The 22,339-nt window shown below is 42.4% G+C and overlaps 1 protein-coding gene and 1 pseudogene across 1 annotated transcript in view; both read right to left on the reverse strand.

Moving 5' to 3' along the window:
• Window positions 1-8,303, reverse strand: part of LOC111971077 (integrin beta-6-like) — a 16,955-nt gene extending 8,652 nt beyond the window's left edge. The window contains exons 1-9 of the mRNA XM_070445871.1: window positions 8,098-8,303; window positions 4,888-4,963; window positions 4,299-4,378; window positions 3,379-3,577; window positions 2,822-3,068; window positions 2,146-2,311; window positions 1,763-1,924; window positions 1,379-1,474; window positions 939-1,071 (exon numbers count right to left, since the gene is read on the reverse strand). Of these exons, the coding sequence (XP_070301972.1) occupies window positions 939-1,071; window positions 1,379-1,474; window positions 1,763-1,924; window positions 2,146-2,311; window positions 2,822-3,068; window positions 3,379-3,577; window positions 4,299-4,378; window positions 4,888-4,945 (1,141 nt within the window). The 5' untranslated portion in view covers window positions 4,946-4,963; window positions 8,098-8,303. The remainder of the gene's footprint in view (window positions 1-938; window positions 1,072-1,378; window positions 1,475-1,762; window positions 1,925-2,145; window positions 2,312-2,821; window positions 3,069-3,378; window positions 3,578-4,298; window positions 4,379-4,887; window positions 4,964-8,097) is intronic.
• Window positions 8,304-11,525: 3,222 nt separating this feature from the next.
• Window positions 11,526-22,339, reverse strand: part of LOC111971078 (RNA-binding motif, single-stranded-interacting protein 1-like) — a 20,183-nt pseudogene continuing 9,369 nt past the window's right edge.

Genomic DNA, 22,339 nt, shown 5'->3' on the forward strand with positions numbered 1-22,339 from the left:
CTATTCATTTCTAGTCTTCCACTATATAGGGAAGTCCCTTTCTCTGAGTGGTGTGAGTCATGATCCCAGTAACTTCCCAGGTATTCCGTCAAGCTCCCAGGTTTCCCAGGTGTTATTTGCCAATCACCACAGGGTACAGTGAGGTAGATATGACTCTTAGGACTCTTTCTCTTAGTAAACACAGTGTTGACAGATTACATTTTTATCCTTTCAGTTCCTTCAGGCCTTCGGGGAAGATGTGGTCTGTGTGATGCGTGAGAGAAAAAGCTTGAGCTGAGACACAGCTGGAGCAGTAGTGTACTCACGGTACAGTGTACTATGACGAGCACTAAATCAATATCTAGTTATCCCCAAAATAAGGGGGCTAATGTGGCTAACCTCTTAATAGCTTTTACACAAAGTATGTCCTGTACATTTCTTATTATGCTAGATGCTAAGTGCTTGCCATTAGCTCGGTATTGAATAAAGCTCTCAGTGAAGCCCCTTGGCATAGCTAGACGTGACTTGGCTATGGTAGGCTGTTCAGGAAGCGTCTGCTGCAATTATTAGAAGCTGTGGGTCTGCTCTCATCACCGTCAACGCACACGTACACACACCACTCGCGCATACCCTCATGCATACACTCGCACACACACACGCGCTGCCTGTAGGCCTGAAGCCAATAGGGATTAGACTGTAGGGAGGAACACAGAGCCACGATAGAGGATCAAACAGCAGGGGCGAGTACAGGCCTGCTGACAGCATATCGAGGTGCAGAGAGGAGAGGGAGAGAGAGAGAGAGAGGGGGGAAGGAACGGAGAGATAGGGATGAGAGGGGGAGGGAGAGGGGTGGTGGGGAGAGGAGGGAGAGAGAAGAGATGAACAGAAAGGAAGAATCTAGCAGCTAGTCAGAGGTCACTACGGCCATGTACTCAGCAAGTCTCAATAGTCCTGCTAACTGACAAACACACTGTACACCCACAGACAGAATCGGACTCTTACTTTATACGCCGTCACAATCAGTTCCAGGATGTTCCTTGAATCTGATTCCAGAACCCCCACAGTGGCACCAGGTATGAAATGTGCATAGTTCTGTGATAAAACACACAACAGACACACTGTTACCGTTTATGTAGATTGGACGACCAGTCACAGCAACATCATAAGGAAATWAGTTCAACCCAAAACAGGAAGAAGAGAGCGCTTGTTCKAACACGCCCACTGAGAGCACTTAGCGAATCAAACACGATAACCTCAACGATACACAGAGATACATGTTCCTTCTCCATTCCATAACCCGMCTTACCGCATWCCTCGRTTCAACCCGGTGTTGTCTGACAGGTAAACGTCACATTGCTGTTGGGAAAAGGACAATGGAGGGAGAAGGAGAAGTTCTCACCTCGTAGTTGTGTTTCTGATTRTCCGTCACAGCGAATATAAGCAGGATATTGTTGTCCACCAGTTTATCCATCAGCTGTCCCAGAGTTGGGTATTCCTGGATGGACAAAGTCAGTATTTTAAAACCTCAGACCGTCGTATTTCATCCCAATGAATGAACCAATTACATGTATTTCTAAAGCCCTTTTCACATCAACAGTAATAAAAAGTACTTTACAGTCACCRGGCCTAGACCCCAAAGAGCCAGTAGTCTTTACAGTAAAGGGACACTCCTTCACCATGGATAGGAATGAAAGCCATATTATAGTATCATAAACGGTGAATCACAGTATTACAACCCCAGTCATAGAAACAATGAATMAATCTGATGTGACTGTCCCCTTACCAGATGGGCAGCCATAGAGTATTCATTGTTGCTGTCCAGATGGCACTCCCCGTCGTTAGGGACGACGATGCCTGACATCTTGCTGTCCATCCCAAAGTGAGAGTCGGCGTCGCTCACAAACACCAGCAGGCGCATGGAGTCGTTCCTCCAGCCTATCTTGTCCTAACAGGAAGAGACGAGAGATTATTATACCGCAATAATACTACAGTCCGTTGTCAAAGAACACCTGAAGTTCCCTTGAAAAATGAAGATATTCTATCCCCTTCCCTTATATTCTATTCTGCAGTATTATTTTCTATTCAGCTCTATTCTCTTCTGTTAAAATGGGTACTATCTTTGGGGACAAATCAAATCAAACCTGAACCACAGGCTCTCTCACTTACTCCACAGACAGCAGCCTGCATAATGGCATCGAAGCCACACTCCGGCAGGTCGATGTTGGCAGACACACGCTGGTTGGTGATGATATTGTTGAACTTCTCTGTGCTGCTGGTGAGAGGTAGGACGTGTTTGTATCCAAATGTTGGCAGACAGCTCTCATCCACACTCCTGCATGGGAATTCCATACAGAAACATAGTGTATTACATCTATGACCAGGGCTCCCACTCTAAGCCAAATTCAAAATAACAGAACTTTCCATGATTTCCAATGTCTACAGATAAGACATTGGGGGGCCAAATATTTCCATCACTGTTTAACTAATTCGTTATTACTAGTTATTACTGTTACTTACAACAAGTAAGCGTGTTATAAACATACTCAAAAACACTGTGTCGTTTACTAAGCTCTTTTAGTGAGAAAATCTGTCTCTTCCACAGAAAGATGGTCCTTTGTAGCTTAGTTGGTAGAGTATGCCCCTTGTAACGCCAGGGTAGTGGGGTTTGATTCCCGGGACCAACAACAAATATGTACGCATGACTGTAAGTCACTTTGGATAAAAGTGTCTGCTAAATGCATATATTATATTATTATATAAATAAAGTGGTCTTCATTTGTACTTCAACCATAGTGTTACAAATGGTTTTGATTGAATTTCTCACAACCATACTGTACCCTACCTACAAGGGTTCTCCAGCTCTCCAGGAGTGATCTTAATGAACGGGAGGACTGGTTTCTCAACGAAGGACCCGAATCCAAGTCTGAATTTACTGGTGAGCTTTGCCATCTCTTTGGACAGGGTGGAGCCCAAGTCTTTAATCATCTCCAGGTCGTCAATCATGGAGGCTGAGAGGTCCATCAGGTAGTAGATGTCTACAGGGTAGTCCTCTGTCTGCTGCACACTGATCTGGAAGGTCACCTCACTGCCTGAACGAAAAAATAAGAAATAGAATAGAGTGTTTTCTGTCTCTCTCTCCGGGCTCTGTTCAGTTCAAGGTCTGACCATGCTAGTGAGAAATTCTATTCATYTTATTATCTTTARGTYAWAAATTGTGTGAKAATATTKATTAAACATCCTTCATTCATCAAAAAGAGTTTCTAAATCAACTTCAAATCACCGCCAGGCCAACATTTACACACAGTGTGAGCAGTGAGCAGTGTACCCAATYGCTGTATAAATAATGGACACAGCGACTGCCCCAGGTCTCCATCAGTAACTGTATAAATAAMGGTTTACCAGTTCTGAGTTTGAGGGKCATCTTCTGTGGTGATATCTGTGTGCTGTTGGTATTCCCCGTTTTCTTCCCGAGAGGCTGGTCCTTGTGGACCTCGGAGTTGGTCACAGGAAATTCTACCAGGTCCTGGGCACAGCCTCTCTCTAGGAGGACGTACGGCGTGTCACATCGCTCACTAATTAAAAACGAGTCTGTGAAATTCTGAGAGGTTAAAAACACCACAAGGTTTTACTCCCACATTACAACCAATCTGACACAGAGACTCTTAACATATTTTATTGGTGTTTCGTCAGTCAATAGTTATATTCATACTACAGTACTAACTTAAAGGTAGAACTTCTGAAGATCATTTACAAATATTGTCATCATTAAATCATTGAACAATATTTTTTTGACTCTGCACTGCAATTTGCTRCATCAACAACATGTCATATCAGTATTCCATTTCAAGTTAGGCTAGTTGCACATTTATGAATTCATGATATCTTTTCCTACTGGACTTGCAACAATGTTATGCCCTAGATCAGCGTTCCTCAATAGGCAGMGATTTTATTTTGCCCCSAAAGTTCTGTGCAAAATATAGATATATAGTTTTATATATTTTTAATATACATTTCCTTCTTGGACATAAAAGACTGTAAAATCAGCAGGAAATGACGTCAAATAAATTTTTATTCAGGAAATTGTTCCCTAGTATTCCCACGCATAAATAGAGAGGCATATGTGATCGTATCCAAATGTAATTCAAGTTTGAAATTATTCTGTTTTTGTCAAATATTTGATCTGTTTGGAACTCTTGCGGTCAATTTGCAATGCACACGTTATTTATAACTATAATGCGGCCCCCCGACCATCGGCTCAAGGAAAAATCGGCCCACGGTTGAATGTAATTGGGTTCCCCTGCCCTAGATGTATAGCCTACCTCTTGTGTGCACCATGCACAGTGGGGACCCAGCTGGAGACACTCGTCACAAGTCACTGCGCTGCCAACCGAACATGTTCCTACATGGACACCACACGGGGAATATAGAATATAGAAGTGGTCAGCGTGGTTGGCCCTGTCTAGCACGGGTTACATTTTCTCACGGCACTGATGCCTGGAATGTAATACTATAGTATATCAATATATGAATGAAGTTTTAGTGCCTCTGCCTTTGTGATGCGCCTGGTTAATTTTTTGGCGCATGAATAACTAGAGCAAATGATAGGTTATGTCATCATGAAACATCACAAAATAATTGTGTGTGTGCGTGGGGGGGGGGGGGGGGGGGGGGGGGGGGTGTTAGGAATAAATATTTGTATATATAAACCACTGGATCATATAAACGAATTGAAATGTAATCAATACATTGCATTCATGTATGACGTGGAATATTAACCTATATAAAATAATAATAAAGCTATTATAATCTTGGGGAAAATCTGGATATACTGCAGTTACATGTAATCTTGAAAGGAGAAGTTAATGAAGTTATTTAATCAAAGCCGTTTGATCCGGTCTCTAGTCTTACCCTCCACGTTGTTGATCCAATGCCGAAGAATCAGGACCAGAAGTACAGCAATCCCCATTGGTCCTCGCGGTTACTGCTATAGGGATATGAAAGAACAACAAAACATTCTCTGGCACTTTAATATGTAGAGTAAAAGTAACAAAACAAATAGGTATTTCCAGCCTTAGTAAGCTTCTCTTGGTATCACTGTCTAGGCTAAACGACAAGAGAATGCGCCGTCTTTCTTACCTGGCAGGAAAGACGTTGAGTGCCTGCGTGGTTCAGACATTCTTACCTGCCCAGCCTTTTATGTTCACTTCCGTACAGGTGAGAACATAAACGGAACGGGACTACAGAGAGTGAGTGAGTGYGTGAGAAGTGAGTGTGTGGGTGAGAAGTGAGTGTGCGGGCGTGAGTTATGAGTGAAGTGAGGCCGGACAACGGGTACATTGATCTGGGTTTTATTTCAATGGAAGATTATTTGATAATCGAAATATAACAGAAATGAACTTGTATTTTTACATATATATATATATATTTTTTTAAATCAATGTTATTTTGTAAGCCTGCAATCTCAAACTGTTATAACAAATATTGAAGTGCAGGTTATGAGATAAATGATCAAATCCATGTAACTATTTGTACACAGAAAATACTAACTTTGAAATAGTGTTTAAACATGGGGAAATAGCATGTTTCATTCTGCCTTTCTAAATAAGCATGTTATGTGTCCTAGGACTGATCATTCTTCATTTTAAATCTGCCATGACAGAAAAAATTCCCTCTTTACTGGACCTCTGTTTCACTGCAAAATATATAGGCTAGTGTTGATACTTTGAATATGAGTATTGATGCAGTTACGAAGGCCATAGTATTTGTAAGGTGTGTAAATTGACGTATGCTTATACACGGGTAATTCACTTGTATTAATGCCTCATGACCTATAATGACAACCTGATACATACCTAGGCCAGTAGGCCTATTCCCTAGTGATCACAAATGGATATAATATTTGCCATTTAGCAGACACTGAAATACAAAGCGACTTAGAGCAATGCGTGCATACATTTTACATATGGGCGGCTCCAGCAGGAATCGTACACACAACCTTTGGCATTGCGAGCGCCATTCTCTACCCACTGAGCCACACAGGACCAAATGAACTAGATCAAGTCAAATCCCTGCGGTTGTAAAACATCATACTTTCGAACTTCCAGGATATGCAACAGAACACTTACCCATAGTTCAGTGGGTCACGATTGCCTGTCTGTCAATGTGTTGCATTATATGGTCAATCATGTCTTCACTGCCTTGTTCTTGAAATGTATTATATTATGGCACACATTGTCTTGTCTGTAGCATTTTTGCACTATAACAGGTCTCCATCAAGTGTTGTTTATTGGCTTTAACATCATACTCTATTCTATGTTGTATTTACCCATAAAGCAATGTGACTGGATCCATTGTTGAGCTGTGTATAAAGGCGGGTGTAGGCCAAAGTCATTACCCCTGAATTACCCAGACGAGATAACCCCTGAATTACCCAGACGAGATAACCCCTGAATTACCCAGACTAGATACTGCAACTGAAAAAATACGTTAATATTTAATACGACCAACCCCTCAGAAATGTGCATATCTCAAGGGTTACTTTAGATTTAATGATTAACAGTAGGGACAAAAACTACGTCTCGGGCTCTTTTGAAAAGTAGTCTGTTGCTCAATACAAATATCCTCATAAGTTTATGTGTGCGTGTGTGTGTGTGTGTGTGTGTAAGTAACCTGTGAGTGAATAGGCGTGAATGTGTGTGTGCGTAGCACATGGAGTGTGTGTCTTAACAGGCGGAGTGTGTAGGTGGGGAACAATTGACAGCTGCAGTGTGGATTTCTCAGCTRGTCCGTTCRAGACGGAATATCCTACTAAAGCAGRKTCACACCCCTCCGAATCGCAGTAAGCCCCTCATCTGTTACMCCAAACCRCCTCCTCTCCTTCTCTGTTACTATCCCCCTCTCCTKTGCTCCCTTCTCCACTTCTCCTCTCATATTTACTCATCTCTCCAAATGATTCTTCCATTATAATCTCTCCTATAGTCTACTCGTCTTTTCTCCAGTCTTCCGCCACCGTCATCCTTACTCCTGTCCRCCTCCACCCCCAGAGGCACCCAGCTGTCTGTCATTCCCACTGTCATGGATGGAGTGACAGTGTAACGACAGCACTTGTCCTCTGCCACTTTGCAGCTCCCTCCATTCTCTATCTGACTAGAGGACAAACATTTGTACAGGTGTGCCACCGCTGTTCAGAGAAAGTACACAGGCCACCCATAAACATCTTTAAAACATACACTAGTGTGACCTTTTAAAATATGATCTGTCGCTATCTGACAACTCAGCTACCCATTCATTCATTAAACTGTCRTACCTAATTGTCCTACCTAATTGTCCTACTTAATTGTCCTACCTAATTGTCCTACCTAACCAGCTTAGATATCCATTAACTCATTAAATTGTCCAACCTAGTTGTCCTACCTAATCCACTCTGGTCATTCATTACATTGTCCTACTTAATAGTCTTACCTTACCATGTCCATTCTTTCATTAAATTGTCCWACCTAACCAGCCCAGATATGCATTCATTCATTAAATYATCCTACCTAACCAGCCCATAGAATCACTCTTTCATTAAATTGTCCTACCTAACCAGCCCAGATAATCATTATTTCATTAAAGTGTCCTATCTAACCAGCCCAGATATCCATTCTTTCATTCAAAGTGTCCTACCTAACCAGCCAGTGTCCCCAAAAAGTGTTCTCCAGCATGTCAATAAGCCAATCTTTGGGTCAGATGGTCATGTCTYACCATACAGAGAGAAATAGAAAAAACTTCTGTTCATCTTCATGTTGCTTTCCCAAGGTTTCATTKCCACCATCAGTCACAATGTGAGGGAAGGAAGACTCTCCCACACAYAACCTGCCAGCATTCCTAACTAGACTCCAACRTCTACTTCTGTTGTTGAGACATGAACATGATATTGGCTTTGTCAAGTTAAGGGATTCATAAGAAACTGAATCCTAGTCATTACTCCTAGTCATTCCTTACAATGAGATGCCTGCTCCGGGTTGTACGCAGTGCTGTGTGATATGATATCACAGATATATCAGTGTGTGTGTGCCGGGCGGGCCGTGTCAACACACAGTACATCACAACGGTCGGCACTGCAATGAGGCAACTCACCTACAGGAGCCTCCTCCGGTACCATGCTGCCCTGTCAAAGGGCCGCTGCGTCCTTGTCACCGCCTGACAAATGGTGGGAGAGGAATCAGGGAGACGTCGCCACTGCCGCCGGCCCTCAAAACGTCCAGRTCCAACTGCAGCCCTGGGCAGGAGTAACTATAAACCTACAGTAACAGACAGCTTTATGAAGCATGACGCTGCCTGTCCCTKTCACCCTCCCCACTGCCCATGCTCCCAGGCTGATGGGGGTGGAGGGGTGCTGATGAGTGATGGCAGCAACTGCTGGTGGGTCTGAGACATACAAATAACAGCCGCCTTCATTAGAGAGGGATGGTAGCACAGTGGCAGTGATCCAGATTGACTGACAGGCCAAATGTGCCAGTGTTGCCCTCTCTTGGTTGACGCAGTAGGCTACAGCTCCCCGTGGGGAACTTGTGTCAAGATGTAAAGCACAAAAATGTGTTGTTTTTGTCGCTGTCTTGTGTGTGCTTAGTCGCGACTTAGTGGGAACCATAGTCAAAGCTATGTGAGTAATTTGAAGAAAGTTGCGAGGGAGGGACAGAGGATGAAAGGAGTGACGGTGTATAATGTTATCCTTCCCTGTGGGTGGTATGATTGGAATGTGTGTGTGTATAAAGAGGTTAGGGGAGAGGAGAGAGAGAGGAGAGAGAGAAGAGAGAGAGAGAGAGAGAGAGAGAGGAGAGAGAGAGAGAGACAGAGACAGAGACAGAGACAGAGACAGACAGAGACAGAGGACAGAGAGCAGAGAAGAGAGAGAGAGAGACGCAGAGGAGGTGGACAAGGTGACAGATGTACATCGTAGGGATGAGAGTCAGATGAGTTCAGTAAAACTGCACATTCAGGCAAGGCATTATTCCCAGAAGTCAATGTGGTAACCATTCTGGTTCCAAATGGCTACCAGGCTAATCAAGCTGACTCTTTGCCATGTGGTACAGTTACCCTCTACTACTGTAGAGTAAAACACATTAGTCGCTTTTTACATTGCTATTGAAAAATGTATCCATAGGCTATACTGTGACCACATAAAGACACGTGGCAGAAACGTTTATTTAAAGGTCAATCAGCCCCTTTCCTATGAAATGCCATTGAACAGAAATTAGTGAATGAATCAAGACACTAGATACCACAGACCCTCTCAATGTCTGCACCCCCGATGTCTGCACAGGCACCCCCAATCTGACCTTGGCCCCACTTTAGGGAATAGCGCCATGTCCCTTCAGCTGTGGAGAATTAGACATCAGAAAGAGCGAGAGAAAGGAGAGAGAGAGAGTGCTAATCCTCCATCATTTGCTCCTTATGTTCATAGGGGTCGATGTTCTTGTGTGGCGTGGGGAGCATATGCCTGGCATTACAGTCTGGCTGGGTGGTGTCCGGAGCATGTGTGTGTGTGTGTGGTAGTGGGTGATCTTTACTGGTAAGATATATGGGACATGGTGCCTTTGTGTCTATGGCATCAGCTCAAGTAAGCTGCTAGCTTTAACAGAGAAGCCCCATAAAAGACACTGATATTACAATGGATACATTACATGAAACCCCCTGGATGCTACAAATAGTGTCAAATAGGTTAGCGCCATGGACATATACTGTATACTCACGTTTATATACATCACTGGTTAGCAAGTACATTGATACATCAAGTTCTTATCAAGACAGTACTAACGATGACAAAGTGGAATCTGAAACTATATATTATTCTATGTATATGATTTTAGACATCTGCTACATTTACTTTCAGGGTGGCATGTAGCCTAGTGGTTAGAGCGTTGGGCCAGTAACCGAAAGGTTGCTGGGTCAAATCCCCAAGGTAAAAATCTGTCGTTCTTCCCCTAAACAAGGCAGTTAATCCACTGTTCCCCAGTAGGCTGTCATTGTAAATAAGAATTTGGTCTTAACTGACTTGCCTAGTTAAATAAATACTTACTAATTTGAAAGCATAGCCCCCTCTGCTGTTGATTGAAGGTACTTCATGTAAATCAAATCASATTTTATTGGTCACATATTTAGCAGACGTTATTGCGGTGGTAGCGAAATGCAGTGCAGTAGTATCTAACAATTCACAACAGTACACACAAATCTCAAATTAAAAGAATGGAATTGAGAAATATATAAATATTAGSACAAGCAATGTCGGAGTGGCATTGACTAGAATACAGTAGAATACAGTATATACATATGAAATTAGTAAAACATTATGTAAACATTATTAAAGTGACCAGTGTTCCATTATTAAAGTGATCAGTGATTCCATGTCTACAGGGTAGCAGCCTCTAAGGTGCAGGGTTGAGTAACCGGGTGGTAGCCGGCTAGGGACAGTGATTAAGTTCAGAAAAGAGTACTGGGAGGAGGCCGGCTAGTGATTCATATTTAACAGTCTGATGGCCTTGAGATAGAAGCTGTTTTTCAGTCTCTCGGTCCCAGCTTTAATGCACCTGTACTGACCTCGCCTTCTGGATGATAGCGGGGTGAACAGGCCGTGGCTCAGGTGGTTGATGTCCTTGATGATCTTTTTGGCCTTCCTGTGACATCGGGTGCTGTAGGTGTCCTGGAGGGCAGGTAGTTTGCCCCCGGTGATGCGTTGTGCAGACCGCACTACCCTCTGGAGAGCCCTGTGGTTGTGGGCGGTGCAGTTGCCGTACCAGACAGTGATACAGCCTGACAGGATGCTCTCAATTGTACACCTGTAGAAGTTTGTGAGGGTTTTAGGAGCCAAGCCAAATTTCTTCAGCCTCCTGTGGTTGAAGAGGCGCTGTTGCACCTTCTTCACCCCACTGTCTGTGTGGGTGGACCATTTCAGATTGTCCATGATGTGTACGCCGAGGAACTTGACGCTTTTCACCTTCTCCACTGCGGTCCCGTCAATGTGGATGGGGGCGTGCTCCCTCTGCTGTCTCCTTAAGTCCACGATCAGCTCCTTCGTTTTGTTGATGTTGAGGTTATTTTCCAGGCACCACCCCGCCCGCGCCCTCACCTCCTCCCTGTAGGCTGTCTTGTCGTTGTTGGTAATCAGGCTTGTTGTGTCGTCTGCAAACTCGATGATTGAGTTGGAGGCGTGCGTGGACACGCAGTCATGGGTGAACAGGGAGAGCAGGAGGGGGCTGAGCATGCACCCTTGTGGGGCACCTGTGTTGAGAGTCTGCGTAGTGGAGGTGCTGTTTCCTACCTTCACCACCCCGGGKCAGCCCATCAGGAAGTCCAGGACCCAGTTGCAGAGGGKYGGGTTCAGACCCAGGGCCCTAAGCTTAATGATGAGCTTGGAGGGTACTATGTAAAATTACATGCTTCTTGTCATATCCTGTTCTAACCAAAACACTGCCACAATAGCTGTAACTGAAGGGGGTCAATTAAGATTTAGTAAACTACATCAAACATAAAATATGAGACATAAATGACTAAACAAACTCACCTCATAGGGCTGATTCATGGTGGGTTTTTATTCAAATGTTTTTATAAAGGAAAGCACAAGGATAAGATTGGTAGAACAATCTTGTGAAACAATGGCTGTAACATACATAAGGAAACAAAAATACAAAATTATTTTATTTTTCTAATTGATGATACCCAGCAGCGTCATCACCCGGACATGTAAAACAAAAAAAATCTATCTTTCTGCATAAATTACTACTATTTKATTTGACTTATTGTCATCAGCCAGTCTATATCACACAAGTGTTGGTTGAATTTGCTGTACAACTAGCCTATTGATCCAGACACAGAATTGCACTTGGTTCAGACATCGCTAGCTATGCAAGACTACAAATAGTATGGTTGCAATTTAAACTTCCATCTTTCAGACTTCTACAACCCCCTCACCACATTAACTGCCAACACAAAGTCKCATACAGAGAAGGTGTGTGTGTGTGTTTCAAGGGAAGAATAGATCAAGTCTAGCCATCTACACTACCACGTGGTGGGTTTGCGCTCCTCTTTTATAAAAAACCCCCCACCTAATTCCCCAGCCTATTGGAACCTCTGTTCGACAAGCAGCACTTTGTTTTTCATTTAACTTTGGAGACTCCAAAACTAAGGCGGAGCTAAAACCAGATTCCACTTGTAACAATGTTCATATCGGGAAAAAAACAAAAACAAGATTCAGCATGATACTACACTAAACAAAACAGAATGTTTCTTTACTTGAGGACAGAGTAGTAGGAGGAAGAATTGTAAAAATTGCTATTGGCCAGCTCCTGAGCTTGGCTTAGGATGCATTCCAAATCTGACCTCATTTCCTTTATAGTGCAATGCTTTTGACCCATAGAGATACATAGAGGACTCTAGTGCCCAAAAGCCTATTTTAGCATTGGCAGCACCATTGAGGACTTTCACCATTTTGAAGTAGTCAACTGMGTGGGWCTTCCAATGGGTTAAAGGGATACTTCGGGATTTTGGCAGAGGCCCTTTATCTACTTCTCCAGAGTCAAATGAATTTGTGGATACCATTTTTATGTCTCTGTGTCCAGTATCAATGAAGTTAGAGGTAGTTTCGCAAGCCAATGCTAACTAGTGTTAGCGCAATGACTGGAAGTCTATGGGTATCTGCTAGCATGCTAGTAGATAAAGGGCATCATTGCCAAAATCCCGAAGTATCCCTTTAACCCATTGGAAYTCCCACCCAGTTGACTACTTCAAAATGCTCTCACAGACGGCATAATGGGATAGACACAATGATGTGATGTCTATCTAAGTCTATGTTTTTATTTATTTAACCTTTATTTACCTAGGCAAGTCAGTTAAGAACAAATTCTTATTTACAATGACGGGCTACCGGGGAACAGTAGATTAACCGCCATGTTCAGGAGCAGAACGACAGATTTTTACCTTGTCAGCTCGGGGATTCGATCCAGCAACCTTACGGTTACTGGCCCAACGTTTTGAACATAGCCCCATGTGAAAAGCCTATGGATCAAAAGTAATGCACTACATAAGGAAAAGGGTGCGATTTGGTCCGCAGCTTTTGTGTTCTTCTCTGGTGAGGCGGGCTGGACCTGCAAACCCAGCCATACCAGCCCAGACAGAACTCTGAGGTAGATAAAAACCAGTCACACATGACCACACATGGTCAAGATGACCATTCAATGTTCTTTAAAGACAACCCCGTCAATTTAGCGTAAAGTAAAACAGATTGTAATTTCCTCATTAAAGTTAAGCATTTTCTATTAATATTACTGTATCTGTTGAAGTAAAAAATAGCAGAGAAAAAATWAAAGCGCCTTGATGTTACCTCACAATTTCAAGCATTTCTTTTAAATCTATTTGTGTTTTTTATTTGAATTGTAGGCTATATTGTCTTAATTAGGGAGATGAGATCAGTATGTGTAGCATTTGATGGAGGTCAACATCCTTGGCTGTGTGTGAAATATGACAAAACAAGACACCTACACTGTCAAAGTCTAAAGAGACCTTACTATGGACTGACAGTAGTTCTAATTAAGAGTGGCTGTTCTTTTTAATGTAGCCTGGTTAGACCAGGCTGAATACTGTGATCACCATGAAGTGAAACAGTGAAATGTCAGGGAATCAGTTCGGATTCTGCCAGGCTATGTAAAATGACTGTTATGATGTTAGAGGAAGGCACATTATCCAACCCATCATCTATTTGGCAAAACATCTGCTTCTTTATCAGTTCTCTATTCATAGATTGATTGACAGCTGCCAAACGGCCAATCCTACATATTTAATCTGATACAGAAAATCATGTCAGACATTAACCCTAAAAGCCTAATTGAATGATAATATCTTATAAAGACCAAAAATGAAAAGCAGTAACACCTCACCAAATGAACACTTTTTGCAAGCAACATTTTTTTCATCATATATCTTGGCTAATAAACTACCTATAAAACCCATTGGAAATCTCTTTTTCCTTAAGTCAACAGATTCCACACAAAAAAGAATCAATCTCTGTAGGCTACTTGCCCCATTGCATCCACTTGGAGAATCCGTGGTAAAAAAATGCACGTCTTTTCGTTTATCAAAATAAAACATATTTTTCCTGTTTTGAAGGGGGGAATAATTGTTGGTTTTGTCCATTTTTACACCTCTGTCTTCGTTTTACACACCATGGTATCATTGCTGTTGGTTCCATCATACACAGTTGTTTGGTTGAAGCTGTGCAAAAGAGTTCTTACTGAAGTCTGGTCTGGTCCAATCAGGAGAGGCTGTGACTGTGACATCATGAGTCAGCGCCCACAGCATCCATTACTGCTCACAGAAGTCACCTGACAATACACACAACAATCAGGATCATTACTCCTACTATTAGCAGTGTTACAGTACAATTAAAACTATCACTTCCATCTTATATAGGGACTCATATGGAAGCACGTACCTTATCGTTACTTGCTCTGCTGACTGTAGGGAGACGAATTGTTGGACGAATCCATTTGCTGCTGTGAACCATTTTCCTGAAGAGGGAAAAACTGTGTAACTTCACATCTTAATATTGCGTATTAGCACCATCAAGTAAGTAATGGCATGGGATGTAAAGATTGTATGTAAAATGGCTGTACTCATGATGAGACATGAATGAGAGGAGATCAACACGATGAGATGGCAAAGACGAACCTCGGAACTTACGGCTGTCTGCTGCATGTGGGCGTACTGAGGCATATAGGCTGCCTGGACTGCAGCGTTGGCTGAAATATACTGCTGTCACAAGAAAAACAACAATATATTAGATTAGCTCAAATCGTGATTTAAGGGATACTATACCCCTCATACTGTACCCCTCAGAAGTTAGCCAACTCATTTTCACCCGATCCCAAATCACCCCCTAGCCCTTAGCCTCTATGCACTTTAGATCTGAGTTTGCATCAGGTAAAATGAGACTAACTAAATTGCACCTCCCCCTTCCCAGAATCCCCCTCACCGCTCCACTGCTGCCCAATGAGAGATGGCCCATCTGCTGTGTCATGATGGCGGTGGGCTGCATTGTCATGGAGTGGTCCACAGAGGGCGACATTACAGCCTGCTGTAGCAGAGAGAGAGAGAGAGAGATTACAATTCTAGAATCAATACAAGGTCATCCTCATACTCAAATCCATTGAGGATCAATGGAAGGTCTGCAGGCAAAAGTATCTGGCTTTAAAATGATTGGAATTTGTGGTTAGGTTTAACTGTAATAACTCATTCATAACACTGTTTCTGTACAGGGCTGAATAGGGACTGGTTAGACCAAGTGTACTGCTGAGCGATTAACCGAAATGTTGGTTATTTTACATTTTTTAACAACTACTTGACTGACGTCGGTTCAATTATTTGAATTCCATTTTGCTCCTTTTTTTTGTTGTTGAGCTCGATGTGCAGTTTCTGTAGAGATAAATCCGATCAAGCCTGAACTGTGCGATGTAGTAGGGAGTTGTAGGTTCCAACAAGCCAATATTCGACATAGTTTAGCGAAGAAAACATGGTCATTTACTACAATGACCATAATCCATTGTGTGCCCGCTTTAAACTTGTCCGATCTGTGCGGACTTGACATGGAGACAGAGAACAGAGAACGAGAGGGATAGAACGGAGAAGCTTCGCGAGTTTGAAAATGCAGGATCTAAGTGATTGATAGTTGGTTTTCAGCAGTCATAAAAGTATGCCTTATTTACTTTGAATCAAATKAAATGTTATTTGTCACATGCGCCGAATAAAACAGGTGTAGACCTTCAGTGAAATGCTTACTTACAAGCCCTAACCAACAATGCAGTTAAGAAAATACCCTCCAAAAAAGTAAGAGATAAGAATAACAAATAATGAAAAAACTACTAAAATAGTGATTTTGTCAGACAGCATAGGCAGCAGCTTTATATAGATGAGACAATGACTTGGAATAAAATAATAAAGTAATCGAATAAAATATTTTATTAAACTATAGTAATGTGAATAAATGATGGTTAATAAGTGATAAGCAGTAATGGTCAGTCACTACCATCATGGGACTTGTATTAATAGTTTTGTTCTGTGTTGTTACAGAATTCAACCCACATACTGCATAGTGCATTTAATGTAAAAAATAAATACAAAATAAATACAAATAAAACCGTGATTATTTTGTAATAATCAAACAGAAACTGAAACGATCTCAAAAAGCACTAATCGCTCAGCACTAACCAAGTGAAACTTGTGACTTCAAGTTAGTTAGATTAATCAGACAAGCTCAGCACCCCCAGAAAATACATATTTGTTAGGCCTTGGGCCATCCGTAAAAGCCACAACTCCTTGAGGGAGTGCACCATTTCCTTGTCAAAAGGAGGGGAAACAGACACAGACACTTGTTCTACTTGAAACCATCTGCTGAGAGATGCGAATGGCTTCAGTCATAAGARCGTGTCTGCTGCAGGCATTTCCTGTTGGCTCCATAAGGCAGTGGGAGCAGAGAGCTAGAGGCCAGAGAAGCACAGTTGTATTTTGGTCCCAGATCACACCCTATTCTCTCAAACTCAACTCTGGACCATTTTTCATTGTTCCCCTCTAATCAGGGACTGATTTAGACCTGGGACACCAGGTGGGTGCAATTAATTATCAGGCAGAACAGAAAACCAGCAGGCTCCGGACCTAGTAGGGCAAGAGTTGAATACCCCTGCCCTGTTCCCTACATTGTGCACAACGTTTGACCAGAGCCCAGAGTTAGTTAGCTACAGGAAAAGAGAGCTCTCTGCTTTTGTCTCAGGCTCTGGTCAAAAGTAGTGCACTATATAGGGAATAGGGTGCAAATTCAGACGCAACCTTAATCCACCGTGTCACATCCAGATGATAAAAGGAAAAGAGCTCAAGAGCTTAAACTCACCAGAGGAGTTTCCCCTTTAAATCCATCAAAACAATTGATTGGTTCCGCCCTCACTGAAAATATGAGGGATGTTTCGGTTCCAGAACTGGGCTTGGCTCTGTTTTGTTCTGTTCTCTTCTCTTCCCACACAGATTTTGGTGTGTTTATTCTGCTGCGTCAGCAGAACCGCTGATTAAAGTAACACATTCTGTTTTTTGAATCAGGGTATTTGTCATATGTCATATGTGAGCCTCTCAACATATACTATCAGTGGGATAAGATATATACAGGGGCCGCAAACTTTCACATTCTGAAATATCATATTCCCCCAGTTGTAAATTGGAATGCCGATACCAAACTTGGAATGCGATACAAAAACGAGGTGACAGTGTGCTTTAGGACCATGCCGGACGGCTCCGCACGGCTCGTGTAGGCTGTTTGGAGGTTTATCCGACCTGGATTTAAAAAAAAAAGTATATATATATACGTGGGAGAAACAAGTATTTGGATAACTGCCGATTTTGGCGGTTCCCTACTTACAAAGCTATGGTAGAGGTCTGTCATTTTTATCATAGGTACCACTTCCAACTGTGAAGACGGAACTAAACAAAGTCAGAAAATCACATTGTATGATTTTTAAGTAATTAATTTGGCATTTTATTGCACTGACATAAGTATTTGATCACTACCAACCATAAGATTCCGGCTCTCACCAGACCTGTTAGTTTTCTTTAAGAAGCCCTACTGTTCTCCACGTCATTACCATGTATTTAACTTGGCACCTGTTTGAACTCGTTAACCTGTATAAAAGAGACACCTGTCCACACACTCAAATCAAACAGACTCCAACCTCTCCACAATGGCCAAGACAGAGAGCTGTGTAAGGACATCAGGGATAAAATTGTAGACCTGTACAAGGCTGGGATGGGCACAGACAATAAGGCAAGCGTTGATGGAGAAGGCATAACACTGTTGGCCACAATTATTTAGAAAATGGAAGAAGTCCAAGATGACGGTCCAATCCCCTCGGTTGGGGCTCCATGCAGATCTCAACCTCGTGGGGCATCATGATCAATGAGGAATGGAGGGAAATGCAGCCCAGAACTAACGGGCAGGACCTGGTCAATGACCTGAAGAGAGCTGGGACCACAGTCGTCAAAAGAAAACCATTAGTAACACACTACGCCGCATGGGATTAAAATCCTGCAGCGCACGAAAGGTCCCCCTGCTCAAGCCAGCCGCATGTCCAGGCCCGTCGAAGTTTGCCAAAATGACCATTATGGAATGATCTCAGAGGAGGAATGGAGAAGGTCATGTGGTCTGATGAGACAAAAATAGAGCTTTTTGTCTAAAACTCCACTCGCCGTGTTTGGAGGAATAGAAGGATGAAGTAACAACCCCAAGAACACCATCCCAACCGTGAAGCATGGAGGTGGAAACCATCAAATTTCTTTTGGGGATTGCTTTTCTGCAAAGGGAGCAGGACGACGTGCAAACCGTATTAAGGGGAGATGGATGGGGCCAATGTATCGCGAGATCTACCACCAACACCTCCTTCCCTCAGTAAAGAGCAATGAAAGATGGGTCGTGGCTGGTCTTCCAGCATGACAACGACCGCGAAACCAACAGCCGGGCAACAAGGAGTGGTCAGCTAAGAAGCATCTGCGTCCGTGAGAGTGGCACTGCCAGTCTCCAGACTGAACCCAATAGAAAATCTTTTGAGAGGGAGCGAAAGATCCGTTTGCCAGCCAGCCGAAACCTGAGATCTGGGAGGTCGTTGGAGAGGGGGCTCACATCGACTGCAGCATAGTGGTGCAAACCTGGTCAAGAACTACATGGAACGTATGACTTCTGTAATTGCAACTAGGTTTCTGTATCAATATAGTATATGCTTTCTGTGTATCAACATCTTATGTCTGTCAATAAAAATGCAATTAATCTTTAAACTATACGTGATTTTCTGATTTTGTTTTAGATTCCGTTCTCCAGTTGAAGTGTACCTAATGATAAAATTACAGGACCTCTACTGATGTAAGTAGTGAAAAACTGTAAATCAATCAGGGTATCAAATACTGTTCTCCCCACTTATATATATACGCTTGGTCAAAGTTTTTGAAAATCTACTAATTCAAGGGTTTTCTTTATTTTACTTTTTTCATACATTGTAGAATAAAGTTGAAGACATCCAAACTATGAAATAACACATATGGAATCATTGTAGTAACCAACAAATGTTAAACAAATCAAAATATATTTTATATTTAGATTCTTTGATGCCTGTTGACAGCTTGCACACTCTTGCATTCTCTCAACCAGCTTCACGAGGTAGTCACCTGGAATGCATTTCAATTCATGTTCACAATGTGAATTTCTTTCCTTCTTAATGCGTTTGAGCCAATTCCAGTTGTGTGTTGTGACAAGGTGGGGGGTATACATAAGATAGCCCTATTGTGTAAAAGACCAAGTCCATTATTATGACAAGAACAGCTCAAATAAGCAAAGAAAAAAACGAAATCCATCATTAATTTAGGACATGAAGGCAGTCAATACGGAACATTTCAGAACTTTTAAAGTTTTCTCAAGTGGCAGTCACAAAAAACATAAAAACATAGCGTTATGTTGAAAATGGCCTCATGAGGACCGCCACAGGAATGGAAGACCCAGAGTTACTCTTGCTGCAGGGGTAAGTTCCATAGAGTTACCAGCCTCAGAATTGCAGCCCAAAAAATTCTTCACAGAGTTCAAGTAACAGACACATCTCAACATCACTCTTCATAGGAGACTGGTGAATCAAGCCTTCATGGTCGAATTGCTGTAAAGAAACCACTACTAAAGGACACATAAGAAGAAGAGACCTCCTGTGCCAGAAACACGAGCAATGAACATTAGACCGTGGAAATTTGTCCTTGGTCTGGAGTCCAAAATTTGAGAATTATTTGGTTCCAATCCCGGTGTCTTTGTGAGACGTGATTGGGTGAACAGATGATCTCTGCATGTGTATTTCCCACCGTAAAGCTTGGAGGAGGAGGTGTTATGGTGTGGGGGGCTTTGCTGGTGATGCTGTCTGTGATTATTAGAATTCAAGGCACACTTAACCAGCATGCTACCACAGCATTCTGCAGCGATACGCCATTCCCATCTGGTTTGGGCTTATTGGGACTATAATTTGTTTGTAACAGGACAAGACCCAACACACCTCCAGGCTGTGTAAGGGCTATTTTACCAAGAAGGAGAGTGATGGAGTGCTGCATCAGATGACCTGGCCATCCACAATCCCCGACCTCAACCAAATTGAGATGAAGATGGCAGATTGAAGGAAATTGCAGCCAACAAGTGCTCAGCATTGTGGGAACTCCTTAAGACTGCTTGGAAAAGCATTCCAGGTGAAGCTGGTTGAGAGAATGCCAAGAGTGTGCAAAGCTGTCATCAAGGCAAAGGGTGGCTATTTGAAGAATCTCAAATATAAAAATATATTTTGATTTGTTTAACACTTTTTTGGTTACTACATGATTCCATATGTGTTATTTCATAGTTCTGATGTCTTCACTATTATTCTACAATGTAGAAAATAGTAAAAATAAAGAWAAACCCTTGAATGAGTAGGCGTTCTAAAACTTTTGACCTGTAGTGTATATGTCCCCCCCACTTCTAAAACCAAAGTTGCACCCCTGGATATACAGTATATATATATATGTTTAAATCACAATGTTTTTGTATCAGAGAAGTAGCCGACTAACTGTATTATTAGTCGTATGTATGAGATACGCATGGTATACATCGTCCAACTAAATGTTTACTTGCATTATGTCTGTAGTCTACATGTATAGCGCTGCGAACTGAGGTAAGATATAGTTTCTTTCACTGTGTTTTTGTACCAGGGTAGGGTAGTACTCCATTTGTGGTAAAATGAAGTCTGACAATCCATATTTTCTAGCACTGTGTGTGTGGAGTAAGAAAGACAAGAATTWAATTTCTCTTACTGGGTGTTGCATGATGTAAGGCTGGTGGGCCATCCAGGAAGGATTCTGTACCTGGCACATGAAAGGGTAGAGTTAACCTCATGCCACATTCTTCAAATTTACATAACATTTACATTTGAGTCATTTAACACACGCTCTCATCCAAAGCGACAATCATCTTTTGATCGTTTAGATTTAATTAGCTCCAGGATAATGATGTGCCTACCTGGTAGGAGGTGACAGGAGACATGTAGGGAGACATGGCTTGCTGAGCCATCATCCTATTGGCCGTTAGGGTGTAGGGAGAGGCATAATAGCCYTTCTGCATAGCAGCTGAGGTGGGGTCGTAGGTGAGAGTCATCCCGCCCTGGTAGGACAAAACAGTACTGTCACACAAAACCAGATCCTTCTCATCTAACCGTGACATTAGCATCACAATACCAACCATTAAATCAGTACCAATCAGTAACAAGAGGTGGAAAAAGTACACAATATAGGAATTTGAAATGACTTATACTTGTACTTTTGACACTTAGGTATATTTGAGCAATTACATTTACTTTCGATACTTAAGTATATTTTTAGCAATTACATTTACTCCTGATACTTAAGTATATTTTAAACCAAATACGTTTAGACTGGTGACTTTTACTGGGTGACTTTTACTTTTACTTCAGTCATTTTCTATAAAAGCAGCTGTTCAAATCATAGGTTGAAGCTGAAAAAAAGACACCCCTATTTCACCAAAGAACTATTCAAACCATAAGCATAACATCAGTAATTGGACATGGAACGTTAGCATAACATGCTAACTCATATCACAGCATAAAATGCTAACTGGGAGTATCCTAGCCCAGAGCACATTATTTAGTTGCTGTGCTACGAGACAGACAGTCATAAATATTTGCGTAACAGCAGAAAGCTGTCCGTCCTTGTTCTGTGCGTGTGGACGACTGTTTTTTGGCAGCGAACGGGAGAGGGAAGGGAGGACATCTGGCTTAAGTAGAGAACGTGAATGGGGTCACCCGCCTGAACAGCCAGCCAGTCAGCTGGGTGCATGTGACTGACTCTGCTGCTCTGCTTTACACACACACACAAATGCACGTACATGTACATTGCACACACACACACCACACACACACACACACACACACACACACACACACACACACACACACACACACACACACAACAACACACACAACACACACACACACACACACACACACACACCACACAGTCTACTGCTCCATATAATCTGTCATTGTAATTTACAAAACAGAGACAGACCTAGGGCCAATGTTGTTCTGCTACCAGAAGAACACAGGGTTCCTCTCACCTTAGCCATCTGGTTTGTATGCCACTGGTCTTTAGGGCATGGACCGCCTTCTGGGCTGCTCCAGGGCTGTCAAAGTCCACAAACCCATACCCTGGAGTCGGAGGAGCACAGAAACACCCGTCATATACAGTTCTACAACTTGATATTAGTTTGCTTTACATTACATTCCAT

This window comes from Salvelinus sp. IW2-2015, linkage group LG12 (genome assembly GCF_002910315.2).
Source record: "Salvelinus sp. IW2-2015 linkage group LG12, ASM291031v2, whole genome shotgun sequence".
Lineage (NCBI taxonomy): Eukaryota > Metazoa > Chordata > Actinopteri > Salmoniformes > Salmonidae > Salvelinus > Salvelinus sp. IW2-2015.